General features: G+C 31.2%; 2 protein-coding genes across 2 annotated transcripts; one reads left to right on the top strand and one right to left on the bottom strand.

Moving 5' to 3' along the window:
- The first annotated feature begins 9,387 nt into the window (after positions 1-9,387).
- Positions 9,388-14,878, top strand: HELRODRAFT_95818 (hypothetical protein). The gene is made up of 11 exons (XM_009029462.1): positions 9,388-9,616; positions 10,096-10,173; positions 10,364-10,557; positions 10,986-11,039; positions 11,378-11,542; positions 11,929-12,018; positions 12,426-12,566; positions 13,001-13,094; positions 13,283-13,433; positions 13,875-13,948; positions 14,506-14,878. Exons 1-11 carry the CDS (start codon positions 9,496-9,498, stop codon positions 14,649-14,651), a joined length of 1,308 nt encoding a protein of 435 aa, XP_009027710.1. The 5' UTR covers positions 9,388-9,495; the 3' UTR covers positions 14,652-14,878.
- A 3,153-nt stretch (positions 14,879-18,031) lies between these two features.
- On the bottom strand, positions 18,032-19,435 carry HELRODRAFT_69200 (hypothetical protein; the record flags this gene model as incomplete). Its single annotated transcript, XM_009029020.1, has 3 exons — positions 18,032-18,329; positions 19,066-19,172; positions 19,262-19,435. The coding sequence occupies 3 exons, from the start codon at positions 19,433-19,435 to the stop codon at positions 18,032-18,034; spliced, it is 579 nt and encodes a 192-aa protein (XP_009027268.1).
- Between the last annotated feature and the right edge of the window lie 445 nt (positions 19,436-19,880).

Raw genomic sequence — 19,880 nt, 5'->3', positions numbered from 1 at the left:
CACATTAAACTTTTAAATGACCGTTGATGCCTTTTTTGTCACTTTCCAAAACCAATCATATATCTTGATTCAAATTATGGTCAAATGAAATAATAATACTAAAAGTATTCTAAGCATGTGGGATATTCTAAATACACTATTATAAGTATACCAGATACTCAGTTAACAGCCAAATGAATGATACTCAGATAGTAATTATGTTTGGTTGTCCACATTTTCTTGTTTTGTTGCAAGGGGAGGCCTATTTATCAGCATACAAAACCTTCTTATGGGTTGAAGCAGGGATATGCAAAGAACCTCAATTTTTTCAACTTTTAATTATTTTCAGTAATGTCTCCCCTTGCTCCAAACCACATAACTAGAATAATAGGACTAATCGATCAATTCGATCTATCGGTCGGGCTATTTGTCGTGCTTGGATTGTTGGCTTACGAAATTGCATGGATTTTAACGAGCAAGCTAAATGAAATATTTACTTGATTTAATATGCTTAAAACATTGTAGTAATTCTATTTAATTTTAATAATGATAAATAGAATTATGTATTATTAAATTATTTTTGTTAATTTGAATATAAAAATTGCTTTTGGTCCGGTGAAATCCGGTGGCTTACTGAAGCCGAAGGTTGGCTTAGTAGGATTGAACTATAGTCACCTTTTTTTTACACTATTCGATCATGTTAAAAATTGGTTTGATTATGAAATAAACAGCCTAAATAAATCAAAATTGTTATTTGAATAACTATCTTCATTATATTCAATGAATATTTTACACTCTGCTGGTGCTCATAAGAAACTGGCTGCTGAAATCATACGTTGGCTTACAGCGGTGGCTTACAGGGTTTCATAGAACTCTTATGATAGCACTTTTTTGTACATATAATGCATTGAATAAATAAATATATTCATATCACAATTATTTTTGTCAGTATAAATATAGAAAAACAGTGGATTACTGAAGCCTTAGGTTGGCTTAATCGGATTTTTTCTCATGTATACAATACTATGAGATAAATCAATCAAACAATCAGTCAGCCAGCCAGCAAGCCAGTCTGTCAGTCAATCAATCAACCAACCGATCAATCAACCGATCAATCAATCAACTAAATTGAATGAACCAAATAAACAAAAATAAAAACAAAATAAATAAAAAAAATTTGCAAGGCTTGTTCAAACTCGAACAAACAGTTAACCGTACAGATCTACAAATAATTTCGAGATTTTAGTAAAGAAAGAAAAACACAGTAGTTACTTTTATTTGAATTCATTCAAAAATGAAAAGTGACGGTTAATTAAAATTTTAAAATGTCAAATTTTTTTTAAAATTCGTATTTTAAATAAACAAATATAACAAAATATCAACCGATAAAAATAATTATTATCCATTATTATTATTATCATACACACTCCTTAGAAGTTCTCGAAGGAACCACGTAACATGAACACTTAGTAAGAACAGTTCACAACATATCATAATGACTAAATCAACATACTAAACAGAAATAATTTATACATGTATATATACAAAGTAAATCAAGAAATATCCAAAAATTATATAACCAATTTAAAAAAAACTAGAAACCAGTCAACATTTAATGAATAAATAAATAGACATTATTAAAAAGATTGTTCAAAAAGGTACAATTTAAGGCGACGACGAGAATGAAATGTAGTTTGTTTTGTTGGTGTGGTGTTGTGAAGCGAAAACAAACACATCACACAAAACTAGTAAGAAGTCGCAAGAATAATAGTCAGTCATCTACCTATAATAAAATTACTCTCAGGGCCCTAGCTTACTTATAAACATTGACTCAACTCACTTACCTACAAATTTGTATTTCTCGTTTTAGATGTTTCAAGTATTTTATTTAACATATTTTAGCGTTTTTATTTTACTTGAAGCTTTTTAACTAATGTTAAGCCCTAGCCTACCTACAACTGTTTAACTCATCTCAGTCCCTAACTTACCTATGAATTAATTTAAAGCCCGGTTCACGGTAAAGAAAATATAAAGTTGAAGAGAAACATAGCAACAACGACACCGAATGAATGGATGTTGTGTATGTATGTGTTGTATTGATGTGTGTGTATGTAAATGTGCGGGCGCGCACTCTCCAGAAACTTCACTCACTACCGGCGAACCTCCATTGCACCAACCATCATCTGACACGCATCGATGGAATGAATTTGACCGGATACAGAAAAATAAATTTAAAAATAAATTAATTCACTAAAATAAAAAACAAGCAATTGGAAAAAATAGGCAACTTATCTTTTTGAGATAACACTCAATCTTTGTTCAAATTCGAGTACTTTCAAAGGTACAATGAGACAAAAACAAATTTACCTTTAACATTATCTTCGATTTGTCATCGGAACGATCATCATGAGACCACCATCTGAAACGTGCTGACGCCCACCACAGCCCACCTCTCATCATTCTGTAGACAAGTTTTTATTAATTAGCGAAGTAGTAAGTCAAGAAACAAGGGAACGAACGAATAAATGATTAACTGAATGATTGAACGATTGGTTGAATGAATAAATTAACTAATTAATTAGTCAACCAATGATTTAATGAATGAATAGAATGAATCAATGAATAAATTAACTGAAGAATAATTTGAAAGATAGTGATAAAATGAATAAATGAATGAGAAAAATAAAAAAAAGAAACTAAATCATACTTCAAAAACCGTCATTGTTGTTATCTTCGAATTGTAATCGGAACGATCATCATGAGACCTCCATCTGAAACGTGCTGATGCCCACCACAGCCCACCTCTCATCATTCTGTAGACATTTTTTTAATAGCTTATTGGTAAATCAAGGAACAAAGGAACGATCGAATAAATGATTAATTGAATGATTGAATAATTGGTTGAATGAATGAGTGAATGAATGAATTAATTAATAAATCAATGATTCAATTAATGAAAAGAATGAATTAACGAATCAATTAATAGAAGAATAATTTAAAAGGTTGAGTGATAAAATGAATGAATGAGAAAAATAAAAAACGAAACTAAACCTTGCTTCAAAAATCGTCGTTACTATACTTTCCATTGCACCGACCACCACCATCTGGTCGGCACACAAAATACCATCCGAACTTCAGAGTGTCAGTCGAACAGCCAACGAGCTGATTCTTCCTACACCACCATCATCATATGTAAATCATCATGAGACCACCATCTAAAACGTGTTGACTCCCACCACTGCCCACCTCTCATCATTCTGTAAACAAAATTTTTTTATTTGCGTAGTAGTAAATGAATGTTAGAATCTTAGAAACAAAAAAAAATAAATTATAAAATGAAAATAATGTCAAATAAATAAAATTTTAAATTAATAAAGTAAGTAAAATGTAAAAAAAACTTAGTCGTCCATTCAAAAAAGGCAGAATGTTGAATGCTTTCCGGTTCCTACGTTGTCCTCCAAAACTGGTGCCAGTCCTCCTCGAGATTGTTATTGAAACACAGCCCGTGTTGGAGAAAGATAGAGAAAGAGAAGATTCTCATCAGAAAGCTTAGCGGTGCCTGCATCTCAAATTGTTTAATAAAAATAATCCTATCTACCTATTCAATTACCTTAACTAATCTATATTAAATTGTTAATGGTACGATAGTCGAAAGTACCCCTTCATTCTTCCTCCTTGCACAGAGGTTCACCGACAGCCAGGGCATCGGATAGAAAACCATTGCCGTGCGGATAGTAGACTATTGCCGTGCGGATAGTAAACCATTTGCCGTCCGGAAGCCGTGCGGGTAGTAGACTATGGCCGTGCCGCATGGTTAATCATTACCGTGCAGATAGTAAACCATTGCCGTCCGGATAGTAAACCATAGTCGGTACACCACTGGCCACCAAGGCTTACCTCTGACAACAGACTTCGAAATTTAGAGTCTATCGGCTATCGTGCCCTCAACTTACCTATTCATTACAATTAAGCCCTAGCTTACCTAAAATTACAAAAAAACTCAAGAGCCCAATTCATTTGCCAATCGGCACCCACCCCACTACCTACGTAATGCCTTGGGCTCCAACTTAGTAATAATATAAAACTTAAAACCTAAATCTATTAATGAGTGTGTGTTACAACGTAGCCTTAACTTACCTATTTATTACATTATGGCCCTAGCTTACCTAAAATTACAAAAAAACTCAAGAGCCCAATTCATTGGCCTTTCGGCACCCACCCCACCACCTACGTAATGCCTTGGGCTCCAACCTAATAATAATAATGTAAAACTTAATAACTAACTTACCTCTCGATACGCTTACAGCGTTTATTTAATTTAAATTACAAGATTGTTCCTAGAATTAAATTATTGCTTTTAACTACCTATTACTCTCAACCTTAGTAATAATAAATTAGAATGTGTAATGAAAATAAAATAACGCTCAAATACTAATATGTGTTTATGTATGTATTTGTGTGTGTGTGTGTGTGTATAATACGCTGATGCGTGTAATGTGGGTGCGAGAAAAAATAGAAGAGATAAACTTACGCTGCCTACCTATTCAACTACATTAGTGTTGGATGCTTCCTATCTATCCTACCTACAATTAAAATTATGCCTATCTAACCTACCTATATAGCTATTTAATGTAATTGTGTGTATGTGCGTGTGCGTGTAAGCATTCTTACTTAATGTTAAATTACAGAGAAAAACAGAGAAAAAAAATAAAACGTATCCCAGCCAGGCGTATCTTTTGTCACTGAATGAACGAACGTAGCCTGACATCTTCCACGATGAATTCCTTTGGAAGCTTCAACCTGAATAAAATGGATGAAATGGAAAAATCTTATTTATTTGACTAATTTAAGTGAAAATAGAAAAACGAGCCGCGGTGAAACCCGCCGGAAAAGCCAGCCAACTGGCAAAAAAAAGAACCGCAAAGAAACCGTAAAACGTACCCCAGCAGGGCGTGCATTCTTTGCCACCGAATGAACGAACGTAGCGTGACATCACAACCATTCTGATCGTCCACGATGAACTCCTCTGGATGCTTCAACCTGGATAAATGAACCTGAAAAACCTAAATGAATGGAAAAATCTTATTTATTCAATTTAAATGAAAATAACCGCAAAGAAACCAACCGGTCGGCAAAGAAAATAGGATTTATGCTCTATATAACTCTATATAACTCTATATAACCATGCATACTACCACATCCAATCAATAAAAATCTCACTAAAACCAGGAACCACCGCGTACCTGCTGAATGTATGATGTGAAACAAAAAAAAAAACACAAAACAAAAATCACACCACCAAGTAGAGTAAAAGAATTGGAGTCCCTAACCTACCTATGTAACTAAATTACCTTGTGCCCTAGCCTACCTATATAATAAATTAATTTTTACCTCACCTACCTATGCTTCCTTAACTTAACTCAAGACTCATGAAGAAAGAGAAAAAGGAGTAAAACAGAACATAAAATACTACCACACAAACAAACATGATGTATGTATGTATGTATGAGCAACCGTTAAAAAACCCACCTAAAATTAAAAAAATACCACCTACAAACACTCAAACCACCTACAAACATGCAAACTCTATATAACTCTATATAACACTATATAACTCTATATAACTCTATATAACTTTATATAATAAAATAAATAAAAATAAAAAAAATTTAAATATAAAATAAATGAGATCAGACAGACTGCTTCAAGCGAGGCAGAATGCTGATCTGATTTTCATGTTGTCTCAGCTCCTCTATTTATACTCGTTTCAACCATACATTCTCATCATTTCAATCATTCGCATCAGTAAAAAACTTGTTTAATGTATATACTGCACTATTATACAGTCTTAACCACAATGCTAACCGTACTAAATTGAAGTCATCGAACGAACGCCTTCGAAACTTTCTGGTTGGCTGGTTGAATCTGCTATATTGCTTTTCATATAAACATATAATCTAATATAATATAATTTAATTATTTGTATACATGGATTCCAGTCACTTTATATATATATATATATAAAATAAAAATTCATTATAAAAGCAACAGTAATAAGTGCTATATATGTAAGCACGCAGTTCAAATTTTTCGGGGAGAATTCAAAATTGTTTGAGACTACACCTTGTTTAACATCCAATTCCAAGCCGAGCCAAGCCAAGCTGAGCCAATATGCATTGATTTAAAAGCGCTTTTATGTTAATATTTTGCTCGCTATATTTATATATTTTATAAATTCATTATAAAAAACAACAGTAGCCATTACTATATATGTACGCACGCAGTTCAAAATTTTCGGGGAGAATTCAAAATAGTTTGAGACTACACCTTGCTTAACATCCGATTCCAAGCCTAGCCAAGCCAAGCTGAGCCAATATGCATAGATTTATAAGCGCTTTTATATTAAAATTTTGCTCGCTTTTTAAACGAATATCCCAATATAACAAATTCTCCATCCTATTTTAACTTTCTTTGATGCTTTTTAATCAGTCAGGTCACAAAAATCATTATCGATGTCGCAATGAAATCAATTTGAAATTTTTTTTTTAATTATTGATAAAATTTTTAAATTGTTGATAAAAATAACTAGTATATATAGTGTAGTAAAACGTTTAAAATTTTCTGGGAGAATTCAAAATAATTTGAGATTACACCATAACACAATTGTACAATTTGAATGTGTAAATACAACATTATAAATGTATTATAACTACGTGTATATATCTATTTCTTTATTTAGTTTTGCCTGTGTATATTTTGTCAAATTTATTTGATAGGAATTGAATATAACCTTTATACCGGCTGATTAACTACCATGCAGTAATGCAGTAAAATAACTACTGTTGACACCATTTCCTTCAACGATTTCGCAACGAATTGCCCATACCATATAATTAGAATAAACTCTTTCAATCAATGTTTAAATTTTTATATTGTCATTTATTCTTTCGTTTTTGTTTCTGTACTAATTTTCGCGTCAGATACAATAATTTAGTTTTTAAGTAAATTTTCATTTTCGTAGCTATACACAAACATGCCTACCTGTTGCATTAAAAATTGCATTAATAATAAATAGAAATGAGAAAATTTCTGATGCATCTTTTCACAGGTTTATTTTCAAATTAACTTCACACTAAAATAAATGTAACGATATCCCTATACTCGTTGAATAGAACTATTTTGTTTTACAATTACATATATTTTATTTTGTAGACTATTATAATTTATAATGCTATCATGGATTACCATTTTATTATTAAAAGCAATACTTAAGAAATGCACAAGTTTCTGTAACAGTTTATAAAATTTCAGATTTCCTCAAAATGTACAAATGCAAAACGATTGGATTAAGTGCATCAGACAGGAAATAAATGATTTCAAATGGCTTCCATCAAAAAATGCAAGAATATGCAGTGACCATTTCTGTAATAAAGATAATAAGGGTTATGATGGAGAAAGGAAAGTAATGCTGAAGAAAGCATTCCCATGTTTTCAAGTTAGTTATATTTATATGTCATCAGTTACACAAGGAAGCAATTCACATCATCATTGTACATTGCAACATTATCTATACAAAAAATATAAAATGCATTCACCAATATTCCATGTATTTTATTAAAACTTAGAAAGGGCATAATGACATTGTGAATAATAAACCCTGTTTAGGACTGGGATCATCATCATCATACCAATCACCATTACAAGTAGAGTCAATTTTATATTAATGCTTAACAAGTTAACTAAATTGGCATAATCAAGTTTTTATATGAAATACACATCAAGTATTTAATGTAACAAATAAATTAACAGAAAAATTTCTGGAAAAGTTTAAAAAAATTAGAACATTTGACTCTGATCAAAAATCATTCGCGTTGACACTACATTTGTATGGGCATAAGGCATATGATTATCTTTGGACAAATGGCTTACATCTTCCTCACACTAGGACATTAAGAAAGTAATCTTGTCATACCTGTTCAATAATTTTAATAAGATTGTTTTAAATAACTATTCTCAATGTCATTTTATTAACACTACATTAAAAGGTGGCTACAAAACATTGATGGTATGCCTGGGGTGATTTCTACAAACCTTATTGACTAATGGTGATGGGGATCCTCTGGAACTGTAGGGTCATGACATTCAATCTAGTCATGGATTGAGAAATCAATCCTTGATATATTTGATAACAAACATTTATTATAATATAAGAATGAAAAAAAAATGTAGGTGTAAGGCAAAATCTTACTGGAATTTATGATTTAGCAATTTATCATTTATTTTTTTATTTATGACTTTATCCATTTTCAATGATACCGATATTTTTAATTATTATTATTCAAATTATACTCATGCATATATAAATTAATTTGATTGTGGCTATTTCTATGCTTAATTATGTTATTTACTTGCCATAGGTATGCACAGCATTTAATAAATTAATGATAATAATTAATAACACAACATTCTAAGTGCATAAAATATAATAAATTAAAAGTACAATTTTTACAAACCTCATTGGTTATGGTGATGGGGATTCTTTAAAACTGAATGATCATGATCTAACAAGTCATGGGTTATCTTTAATAAATTTATTAACAACATGTATTACAATTTAAGAATGAGGAATATTTTGTAAAACGTTAAATGAAAAAAAATTTAGTTTGAATCACTCATAATTAATAAATTTTAATTAAATTGCAAGTTAGCTTGGGGAGTTTGAAGCTTGAATTGAACAAATAATAAAATTGTTTATTTTATAAAATTGATTGATAAGTTGTTTAATATATTTATTTAATTTAGTATATTTTTTATTCCCAGACCTAAGCATTGTAAATACAAATTTTAAAACCAATCAAGCAATAGAATTTAGGATCTTAGGAACAAGTGCTGTTAGTCGTTAGTGTAGTAGTAGTATGTAGTAGTGTAGTGGTTGGTAGTTTCTAGTAGTCTAATCTGTTAATGTTCGTTAGTGTTATCTGTTATTTATTTCAATTAGTAATTAGAAAAAGTAGAGTTTAGTTTTAGCTTAATTATTAGAGTTTAATAATTTAATTACTAATTAGTGTTGTTACAGTTAATGAGCTAAGTGTTGTTGGTGGTTCACAAAAAATTTTTTTTATTTAAAATGCAAAAAGATACTTAACCGTCATACAGCAATATCTATCCTAAAACAGCATCTAGTATCACCTTTTAAAACAATTTGAAATTTTAAATAAAAGCAATATTCCGAAATTAGTAAATATACGATCGTAACTTTTGACTTGGGCGATAAAAAATCACCCTCCAATTTCCCTCCGGAAGTAAGCTCCTTGTTCGACCGTCAAAAATGAGCGAAGGCCGTTATATTTATTCTAATTATGTTTTGTTGCCGATGTTTGTATCGTATTATCGCTAGTAGTGTTGTTGTTTAAAAGTTGCGAGTTGTTTATCGGGTTCGACTTGTTTTGAACTTGAAACGAACGGTCTCAGACTTATTTGATGTCTGAAAGGACATTTTGAATCCAGCATCAAATTATGTCAGTTGCAGATTTCAAGCCTAGTAACGTATCAAATGGAATAAAGCGAAGAAATTTGACCGACGGAATAATAGAGATCGGGTCTTTCTACAAAGTTAGGAAGGCCGATGGACGATTACGTTAGTTAAGTTGTTCCTTTTGTGTTTAATTTTATTTAATATTTCATTACTGAGCCAACCTAACTAAATTGTAACTAAATGACTTAAAAATGGCTAAGAAGCCTAAGCAAATTACATTGGTTTCTTCTACTCCTACTGGGCCATAAAAATTCACTCTTTTTCTTAGTTTCACTTCTTTTCAGATTCGGAGCAGTGCAATAAGTTTTTTTAAGAATAGTTAATTAAATATTTTTTAGTTGATTTAATATCTTTTAGTTGGCTAAATATCTTTTAATAGTTATTTTAGGAAAGATTTTAAGAATTTGCTAAAAATGATTTTTAAATAAATTACTTATAAATTATAGTTTATAAAATTATAAATCAATTGACAATCAACATAAGTTTCGTTAAGTTTATTTTTAGTAAAGTAGGGGATATAAAAATTGATTCTTTTTCTTTTACTTATTAATAAATAATAATTTCCATGTTTAAAAACACAGATACAGCAGAAGTAATAGAAGTTAGGAATGATGAACAGAAGGATGGCCAGGTGGAATACTATGTACACTTCGTTGGATGTTTGTATCATTGTTTTTCTATCAAAATCTTATCTAATCGGAAATGTCTCCTCTGTGTTTTAAATCGAATAATTGACTTGGTGCATTTTTAAATATTTAAATATTATCTCATATTATTTTTGTCATTGTTTATTTGATTTATTAGTTATGTTTAAATGATTAGTAAACTACAGATGAAACAATGTACCAGGTAATCGTAGATTAGATTCGTGGATAACACTCGACAAGTTTGATTCATTCACCAAAGTCCAAGATGTCTACAAAGACGTGAATGCTTCCATGAATGCCGCAAAGATTTCTGAGATGGAAGAGGAGAAAAATTCAGACAGAAAAATGACACGAAATCAGAAGCGAAAATACGAAGAGATGAATCACATTCCAACAGTATGTATATGGGGACTTTTTACTTTCCTAAATCTTATTTTTTTATTTCACTTTTCATTTTTTATTTTAATTCTGAAAAAATTATGAGATAATAATGATAAAATTATGAAAAAAGGTAGAAATTGAAAAAAAAGAAAGTTAAAATAAGGTATGGCAGCATTGAGTGAATGATGAGAAAAGTTACTTCTTTCGATTTCGTTTTTTTTCAAATCTTATTTAAAAATTTAATTATTTATTTATATGAATGAACTGCTAAATCATTAAAATAAATTGTTAATTTTAGAAGATGTTGAGATAATCTAGAGTATCAGATATGTAATTTTGTAAATTTATTATTTTATTATAAATTCAATTTTAATTATAAATAATTATTTTTTTTTAATAATTTGTGATTAAATTGTAATTAAAATAATTTTTTTTCCCACCAGAGTTATTCAGACATGGACCCAACGACAGCTGCCCTTGAAAAAGAACATGAAGCTGTAATTTAAAAAAAAGAATTTGTTTTTTCAAAAATTTACCTCTTCAATTTTTATTTATTTATATATAACTTTTTAAACATAAGTTATTTTAAAATAATCACATTTTTTCAAAAATTTGTTATTCAATTCTGTTATTGCTTTTTTAGTTTATTCATCTGTATTTTTTGAGGTATGTTTTATTAATTTAAATTAATTTCGAATTTATATAAAACTACATAATCTATTTTGAATATTTACTTTTTAAAGTAATTTAATACCACTAGACTAAAATTCAATGGTTTAATAATACCTGACCTGATGATAGATAAAAATAAATTCATTCAAAACACTTGCCAAAGATCACAAAAGTGAAATACATAGATCGAGTGCAGATGGGAAAGTACGAGATGGATGCCTGGTATTTCTCTCCATACCCTGAGGAGTATGGCAAACAAACGAAGATCTGGGTCTGTGAGTTCTGCCTCAAGTACATGAAGCTGGAGAAGACATTCAGATATCATCTGGTTAGTTGGTTGGTTGGTTGGCTGGTTGGTTGGTTATTTGGTTGGTCGGTCTGTCGATTGGTTGGCTGGTTAGTTGGTTGGTTGGTTTGTTGGTTGGTTGGTTGAATTAGGTCATTTAATCAAAGCCTTTCCTGTGTTTCTTGCCTGTGTCTCATATGTTTGGTGTATGTCTGATATATGTCTGGTCTATGTCTTATAAGTCTTGTGCATGCCGTCATTGTAAACGTCTGGCTTAAGTTTTGTGTCGGATTTGTAAAAAGTTTCTTGGCGTTTTATTCCTCATAAACTGACATACTATATGAATTTCATATCTCATTTAACATTATAATGGAGAAACAACAAAAACAACACAACCACAGCAACTAAATAACATCATCACAATGCAGACGGAATGTGTTGTTAGGTACCCACCCGGGAAGGAGATTTACAGGAAAATGTCTCTGTCACTTTTTGAAGTTGATGGCAAGGAGGCCAAGGTAATTTATGTCCAGTGGTGGTTGGGATGTTTATGCTCACCCATACGCACGCGTACAATTAAAATTTGTGTAATTAGATTACAACTTTGAGTATGTGTTTGTGTATGTGTTTTTGTGTAATTAGATTGCAAATGTGAGTGTTTGTGTGTGTTTGTGTGTGTGTGTGTGTAATTTAAAATTAGTTTTGGAATTGGTATACTATGAGTATGTGAGCTGTGTATATTGTATTTTGTCAAAGATTATTTAAAATTGATTACACTTATTAAAATGCTTAGATTTAAAATTATTTTTTAATCCCAAAATAATTTCTGGTCGAAAACTGCGGGTTGATAATAATAACTGTTCTTTCGTAACGTTTATATCTGATATATGTAAATATATTTACATTTGCTTTATTTCAACTTCAGCTCTACTGCCAGAACCTCTGTCTCCTAGCTAAACTGTTTTTAGATCACAAGACTTTGTACTTCGACGTCGAGCCATTCATGTTCTACATCCTGACAGAAGTCGACAGACACGGTGCACATGTGGTGGGGTACTTTTCTAAGGTGGCTTGTTTGTGTTTGTGTGTGTGTGTGTGTTTGTGTGTGTGTGTGCGATGGTGTTGATGGTGTGTCTCATCAACTTTTTCAAAGATATTCATTAATTTCGAAGACATGGTTGGTATACACATACGATGTATTCGGGTGATTTTATATGATATATTATATATATATATTATTTATATATTATATATATTATTATATATATATATATATATATATATATATATATATATATATATCTTGCTTGGGATCTAACAAGTATGTATGTACAAATTTCATCAAATTGACTTGAATAAATTAAATATAACTTTGTGTTGGCTATTGCTCTTTTCAATTCTCTTCATTGTAATTGTGTTTTATTCATTTTCATTTATAACATTTCGTTTATGTCCTCATTTGCTGAAGCTGATCTAAATTTATTCCATTTTATCAAAAAGGAGAAGGATTCGCCGGATGGCAACAATCTGGCCTGTATCATGATACTACCTCCATTTCAGAGGAAGGGATATGGAAAGTTTCTCATTGCGTTCAGTTAGATGATTATCTATCATTTATTATCATTTATGATAATTTATTGTTATTTATAATATTCTATTTCAATTTTTGCTGTGGTACACACATTTTTGTCCACAAATTCGGGTCGGTTAATTGTTATTTAAATTTTTTATAGGAAAAAAAATTTCTGAAAAATGTTAAAAAATACTTCAAAACATTTCCAGGTTATGAACTCTCAAAACTCGAGGAGGTCATAGGCTCCCCTGAGAAACCCCTGTCCGACCTGGGCAAGTTGAGTTACAGAAGCTACTGGTCTTGGGTACTGCTGGAACATCTCAAAGATAGAAAGGGTGCCGTATCTGTCAAAGAACTTAGGTGGGTGGTGACCGTGACGATGATGATGATGATGATGACGGTGACGACGATGATGATGATGGTGACGACGATGAGGATGGTGGTGGTGATGATGATGAGGATGATGATGGCGACGATGATGATGGCGACGATGATGATGGTGATGATGATTTTATTTGTTGGTTAGGGCAATGATGATGAATTTGATAACTGATAATTATGGTCTTATGATTAGTTTTGGAATAAATTTTGTACAACTTATTGTAAGTGATAAAATGTTTAAAAATTTTGAAAACATTCGAATATTTTGATGTGATATATTTTCTTTAGCAAGCGTGTTCTAATTATAATGGTGATATTTCATTGGTGATGTATAATGAGAAAATGATAACAACAATGATAAAAGTGTAAATGCATGCCACAAATTAATGGAACATTTGTTTCATTCTGTGGAACCCTCAGTGAATCGACCAGCATTTCTCATCCAGACATTGTCTCAACACTCCAATCAATGAACCTCACCAAGTATTGGAAAGGTGAGTAAAGGTACTTTTAAGACTCTTCATATCTATCGTATCTTTTTCACTATTAATTTTTTGTAATTTTTCGTTTATACTTAGCTGTGGTCTGATGTGTCTATTCTTATCTAATTTTGCGTGGCAGTGTAATTAGTTGATGAATTTGTCAAATTATGGTACTTTATTTTTGAATAAGGCAATGTTCTTTAACAAACTTTGATCCCAACTACGGATAAGCATTTGAGGGATTTTCTGTCTGTAGTGTACTGGTTATAATTGTACCGTTGTTATGGTTTGTGGTGCTTTTCAATTGTTCATTCCTACGTAGATTTTCAAAAATTTGTCATCCTATTTCTTTCAGCCAATGATGCTTCTTGGATGTGTTTGCTGAATTTTTATAGCGTTCCTTGAGCTGACTTGTTATTTCTCTCTCTCTCTCTCTCTTCCTTTTTTCTCTTTCTTTCCGTTTCTGTTTCTCTCTCTCTCTCTCTCTCTCTCTCCCTCTGTTTCTCTCTCTCTCTTCTTTTTTTCTCTCTTCCAATCAAACGCCTGTAAACTTTTCGTTTCCACGGCAGGTCAGTATGTTGTATGCGTGAGTCAGAAACTGATAGAAGAGTTGATAAAGAGCAACCACTACAAGCGGCCCTCGCTCATCGTCGATCGCACGTGCATCTGCTGGCAGCCACCGCCCAAGAAAAACTTCAAAGTCAACCGGAAATAATTCCTAGGGGAAAAAATTGTTCATCTTGGATTTTGTTTTATTTTACTATTGTTTGTATATCAGATTGTTTTATTGAACAGTTGCGATGAAATTAGTTATCTCTCTGACTTGTTTGAATAAAATGAAATATTCAAGAAATAAAAAACGCTCATACATGGTTTTAATTCTCAAGTAAAATATTTAAAAATTGTGGATCTGAAATAAAATGAAATAAACGAATTCGACCAGATTGCGTTGTTGGGTTTTTGATTTCTGGGTGCTAACAATTTTCATAAAATTGTCAAGTCAAATGCATCGAAAATAAGTTTTATAAAATTTAGACACAAAAACCAGTTGTCGGTACTTCGGTAGCCGACACTGCTGCTACTAGAGTTTGCCACCATGTCTTCTAACGGTTCATTAATATAATTAATTATCTAGCTACAATGAATTAAAGTTTTAATCCAATAATATTTTGATGTAATTTCATTATATTGATATTCATATATGCAAATTACATTAAGACATTAATATTTTGGAGATGTTGATATAAACGTTTTCATTATATTGATATTCATATATGCAAATTACATTAAGACATTAATATTTTGAAGATGTTGATATAAACGTTTTCATTATATTGATATTCATATATGCAAATTACATTAAGACATTAATATTTTGAAGATGTTGATATAAACGTTGCATTCACAATACGTCCGTAACTAATGTCATGATAAAATTATTTACACAGTTTGATGTTAAAAACTGGGTTATAATTAAAAAGTTCATGAATTCAATAATAATTCATTAAATCCATAAGAAATTGGAAGAAAAACACGCCACGATGACCGACTAGATTGAAACAGGGCTCAAACGGCTTTGTAAACTGTAAATGCGTGGGTGTTTTGTGGGTGTGTGTATATGTCAGAGTGTGTAGGTGTGTGACTGTCCGTGTAGTAATTCTGTCTGTGTGTGTGTGTGTGTGTATGTGTGTGTGTGTTTCGGCACCATGATCATTTTGATCGCTATTTAATGATTCAACATGACCGAGTATCACACAAAAATTGATGGCTCCCGGCAGAAAGCAGATTACAATTCAAATTACGCGCCATTTACTATGAACCTCATTACAGAAGGTTACGGACGGGTTCACAACATTCACTTGCAGCCCTCCGCGTTACAAAGTTACAACTTCACCATTCTCCGTGTATTAAAACTCTGTTACAAATTTTCAAAGAACATATTCGCAAATGCATCGAGAAGGAATTTTTGAATAATTCTTAATCTCTTAACTTTAAAACGACGTATTTGTAAAATATAATATGAAGGACAGAGTGGAGCGACTTATCTTTGACTCATTCATCCTATAAATGGTTATACCATACCAATATACAACAACGCATGTCCTGTGCAATATATATCTGCGTGTGTCCTATTGTTCTGGCTCCAATATCTCAAGTTGGAAAATTGCAACTGCACGTAGCCAGCCACGCATTTGTGAAATAAAAACATTTGTTTGAAGAAAATATGTCTACGTTTATACTAACACGATGTATAAAAACCACCGTGAGCAAGTAAATTTTAAAAATTGCAGTTATAGAGACTTAATCAACTTTGAAAATGTCGCAAAGTATTTGAAGTTGCGACGTGCGTGGTTAAATGGATGTGTGGACTGAGTTGTTGTTGCAATTAAGCAGTTCTTACAAATCTGTGTGTGTGTGTGTGTGTGTGTGGTGTGTGTGTGTGATACTGCCTGTTTGTTCGTGTGCGTTTTTGTTTGTTTGTGCGTGAGTGAGTGAGTGAGTGAGTGAATGTGTGTTCATGGCAATGGGAACTGATGAGTTAAAATTTCGTTTTGCATTAAAACATTTATGCTTCTTTGAACGTATATGGAAATATATATAATATATTAGTGCGTGTGTGTGCGTGCGTGTGTGTGTGAAATAAATATTTATTATTATATTATTTAATCATAACCATATTATATAATATTATAAAAAATAGACATGATATATAATATAAAATAGAATACTCAAGCTTATTTTATATTGTAGACAAAACTCCAAAACACCCACCTACTTACCCTACCTACCCACCTACCCACCCACCTACCTACCAACCTACCTACATATCCACCCACCTACCCACCTACACGCATCTACTCGATATGTATGCTGTTTCACCAAATGAAGCACTTGAATCGAATGAAAATAAAATACATTGAAGTGCACACACATTAAAAAATGAACATAAATTGAAACAAATTTGAAAAATTGTTTTGAAGGTTTTGCAGAATGAATCCCGTTAAAACTGGATTGTAGGTATATATACAATGCAACTTGAAAAATAATAGAAAGATAAAAAAATACGACATATTAGCAATAGCATACGTTCAGATATTAAACCAAGCTATGTATTATTATTATTATTATTTATTATTATTTATTATTATTATTATTTATTATTATTAATTGTTATTATTATTTGTTATTATTATGAAATAAAATCACACAAATTAAAAAAAAACGCGAAAAAAATTCCCTTCAGAAAAATATATTCTGCAGAATTAATTCTCCTTTTTATTATGCCAAAGATGAACTTTTGAATAATTGAGAAGCTTTCAATGGGTTTACGGTGGTTTCTAGGGCTATTTATTTAAAAGATTTAGAAATTTCCCATCTACGAAATTAAATTAAAATATTTATGAATCTTTTTCGCAAGTAATTATAGTTATTATTACTATTATTATCATCCTAAAGTATAAATTTTTTTTTATTCAAATAATAATAATCATAATTTTTTATTATATATGCTGGTTGTGATAATAGTTTGCAAACGACAACAAGAATAATAAAAAAAAATCCTCTCAACTGTCTGTTCTGAATGAATGAATGGAAAGAAAGTTGTTGTAAGGAGAATAATAAATTACCCTAAATGTGATTAATAATAAAAAGAATAATAATAGGAAAAACGCATGATAATAATAATAATTTATATATATATATATATATATATATATATATATATAACAATAATTAAAATTGAATCACACACCCACGCACACCCACCCACACACGTGCACACAAACACAACGGGTTATTTTACATAAGAACTGGAAAATTACGTCATCAATCAGCACCATCATGATCATGATCACTATCTTCGTCTTCTTCATCGTCATCATGTCGTCGTTGTCGTCATTATCTTCATCAATCAGCATTTATCAAGCTCTGATATGAGTAGAAATGAAAAAAATTAAAACAACCATCAACTATTCATCCACATTCATCAAAATTTCTTTCGTCATCATCTTTATCATCATCTTCATAATTCTTGTCGTCATCTATTTTAGCATCATTTTCATCATCAGCCCATAATTTTTGTCACAATTTAAATTGTCAGCATTCAACATCATCACTTTCATCTTCGTTTTTATTTTCGTCATCATCATCACCATAATCATTTTCACAATTCTCATCTCCATCTTCATCATCGACGTCATCATCATCAGCAACAGCCACAGCAGCCACAACATCGCCGCCAAACGCATTTTGAGAAGCGTAGGTGACGTAGAGAAAGCCGTCGTCGTCCTTTTGCTTGTCGTAAAGTTCTTTCAGGGATTTCTCCATACTAACTACCGTTGTTTTGTTGACGATTAGGAAGAATGCATGTTCCGGAGGTATTCCTATCCGTTCTCTGATGGAGATTAAGATGATGATAGTGGCAAGATGATTAAAATAAAGGTGATTAAGATGGTGGTAGGAGTGAAGATGATTAAAATGGGGATAATTAAGATACAGATAGTTGTAAAAAGAAATAAAATGATGGTGATTTAGATGGTGATTGAAGTGATGATAGTGGTGAAGGTGATAAAGATGATGAGTTGAACGTGAAAACGAAGAAAATAATGAAAAAAGAGTTTACTATAACGTTGAAAATTTTGACCATGTTTTTTACCCGATGAGAAGGAAATGACGAAGCGAGAAGAGGAATATTAAGGAAAATATAACTCAATTTTAGTTACAAGTTAACAAGTTTCAGTCCAGAATATTCAATCGAAAGAAAGTAACATGAAAAAATGAAAAAGCTTATGGTGATGTTGTTCATAATGTTAAGGATTGTAACCAATTTGAAACACATTGAGTTGAAAAATTTATAACAATTTCTTGCAATACAGTCATCATTTAACTTATGTGTAATATGCATGTGTTTGTGATACACAGATCTCAGATGTGATGCATAGGAGCATAAAACATAGACAGACACTTACGTAGACAGTCTGACAGACAGAGAAAAACAGGCAGACAAATTATCAGAGAAAGAAAAAAAAACATATAGAACGATAGATAAACAGATAGAGAGACATATAAAGAAACAACCAGTTTGTCAGACAGACAAACAGACAGACATGCAGTCGGACGGGTACACAAACCTGAAAACAGCAGTGAACTGAGCCACAGTCATATCTTGTGGAAGGAGAAATTTGCTCTTATCCAAATTTGGCAGAACCTTTTCTTTGACCGATTTTTCAAATATCACCTTCAAAACAGAGAAATTTAATTATAAAAAGTAAAGATAGACTAATATAATTTTCAATATTCCTCCAAAGTTTTAAAAATTTTACAAACAGGAATTTTGTTGGGGTACTTTTCTTCAATGTCCTTGACCTCTTGCACGCGTTCCTCTGAAAAAATGATGAGGATGATTATGATGACGACGACGATGATGATGATAGTAATGATGGTGGCGATGATGATGATGGTGACGACGACGACAATGATGATAAAGATAATGATGAACATAAAGTTGGTGATGATGGTAGGAATAATATTGGTGGTAATGTTTTATGGTGACAATGACTATGGTGAAAAACAGTAACCAAATCTCCTTCTAAACTAAGGAGGTCTGATTAACCAGCATTCGCGAATAATTATCTTTGGCCTACTGGCTGACGTAGAAGCAATAGTTTAAACAAACAGATCAACTACAACAAAGCAGTCGAAATTCCAAATCAACGATAACAATGAAACAATGTTATAATAATAATAATAACAACAACAATAAAAAAATGCGGATATGATGAAATGCGGCCACAGTTGGCGAGAACTTTCATGAAGGAGTTAATGAAGAGCAGAAGTCACCAGAAATAATAATAATAATAATAATAATAAGGATGATAAAAATAATGATAATAATAATAATAATAATAATATCAATAATGATAATAACAATAATAAAACTATTGAA

This window comes from Helobdella robusta (genome assembly GCF_000326865.2).
Source record: "Helobdella robusta unplaced genomic scaffold HELROscaffold_6, whole genome shotgun sequence".
NCBI classification, from domain to species: domain Eukaryota; kingdom Metazoa; phylum Annelida; class Clitellata; order Rhynchobdellida; family Glossiphoniidae; genus Helobdella; species Helobdella robusta.
This window is presented reverse-complemented; position numbering and strand designations above follow the sequence as displayed.

What these genes read in the sequence shown, in the direction of transcription:
- HELRODRAFT_95818 (XM_009029462.1), top strand. Translation starts at nt 9,496, where the DNA reads ATGTCAGTTGCAGATTTCAAGCCTAGTAACGTATCAAATGGAATAAAG. An exon ending in CTATGTACACTTCGTTGGAT is followed by an intron (nt 10,174 to 10,363) that starts GTTTGTATCATT and finishes ACAATGTACCAG; the next exon opens with GTAATCGTAGATTAGATTCG. An exon ending in GTATCTGTCAAAGAACTTAG is followed by an intron (nt 13,434 to 13,874) that starts GTGGGTGGTGAC and finishes TGGAACCCTCAG; the next exon opens with TGAATCGACCAGCATTTCTC.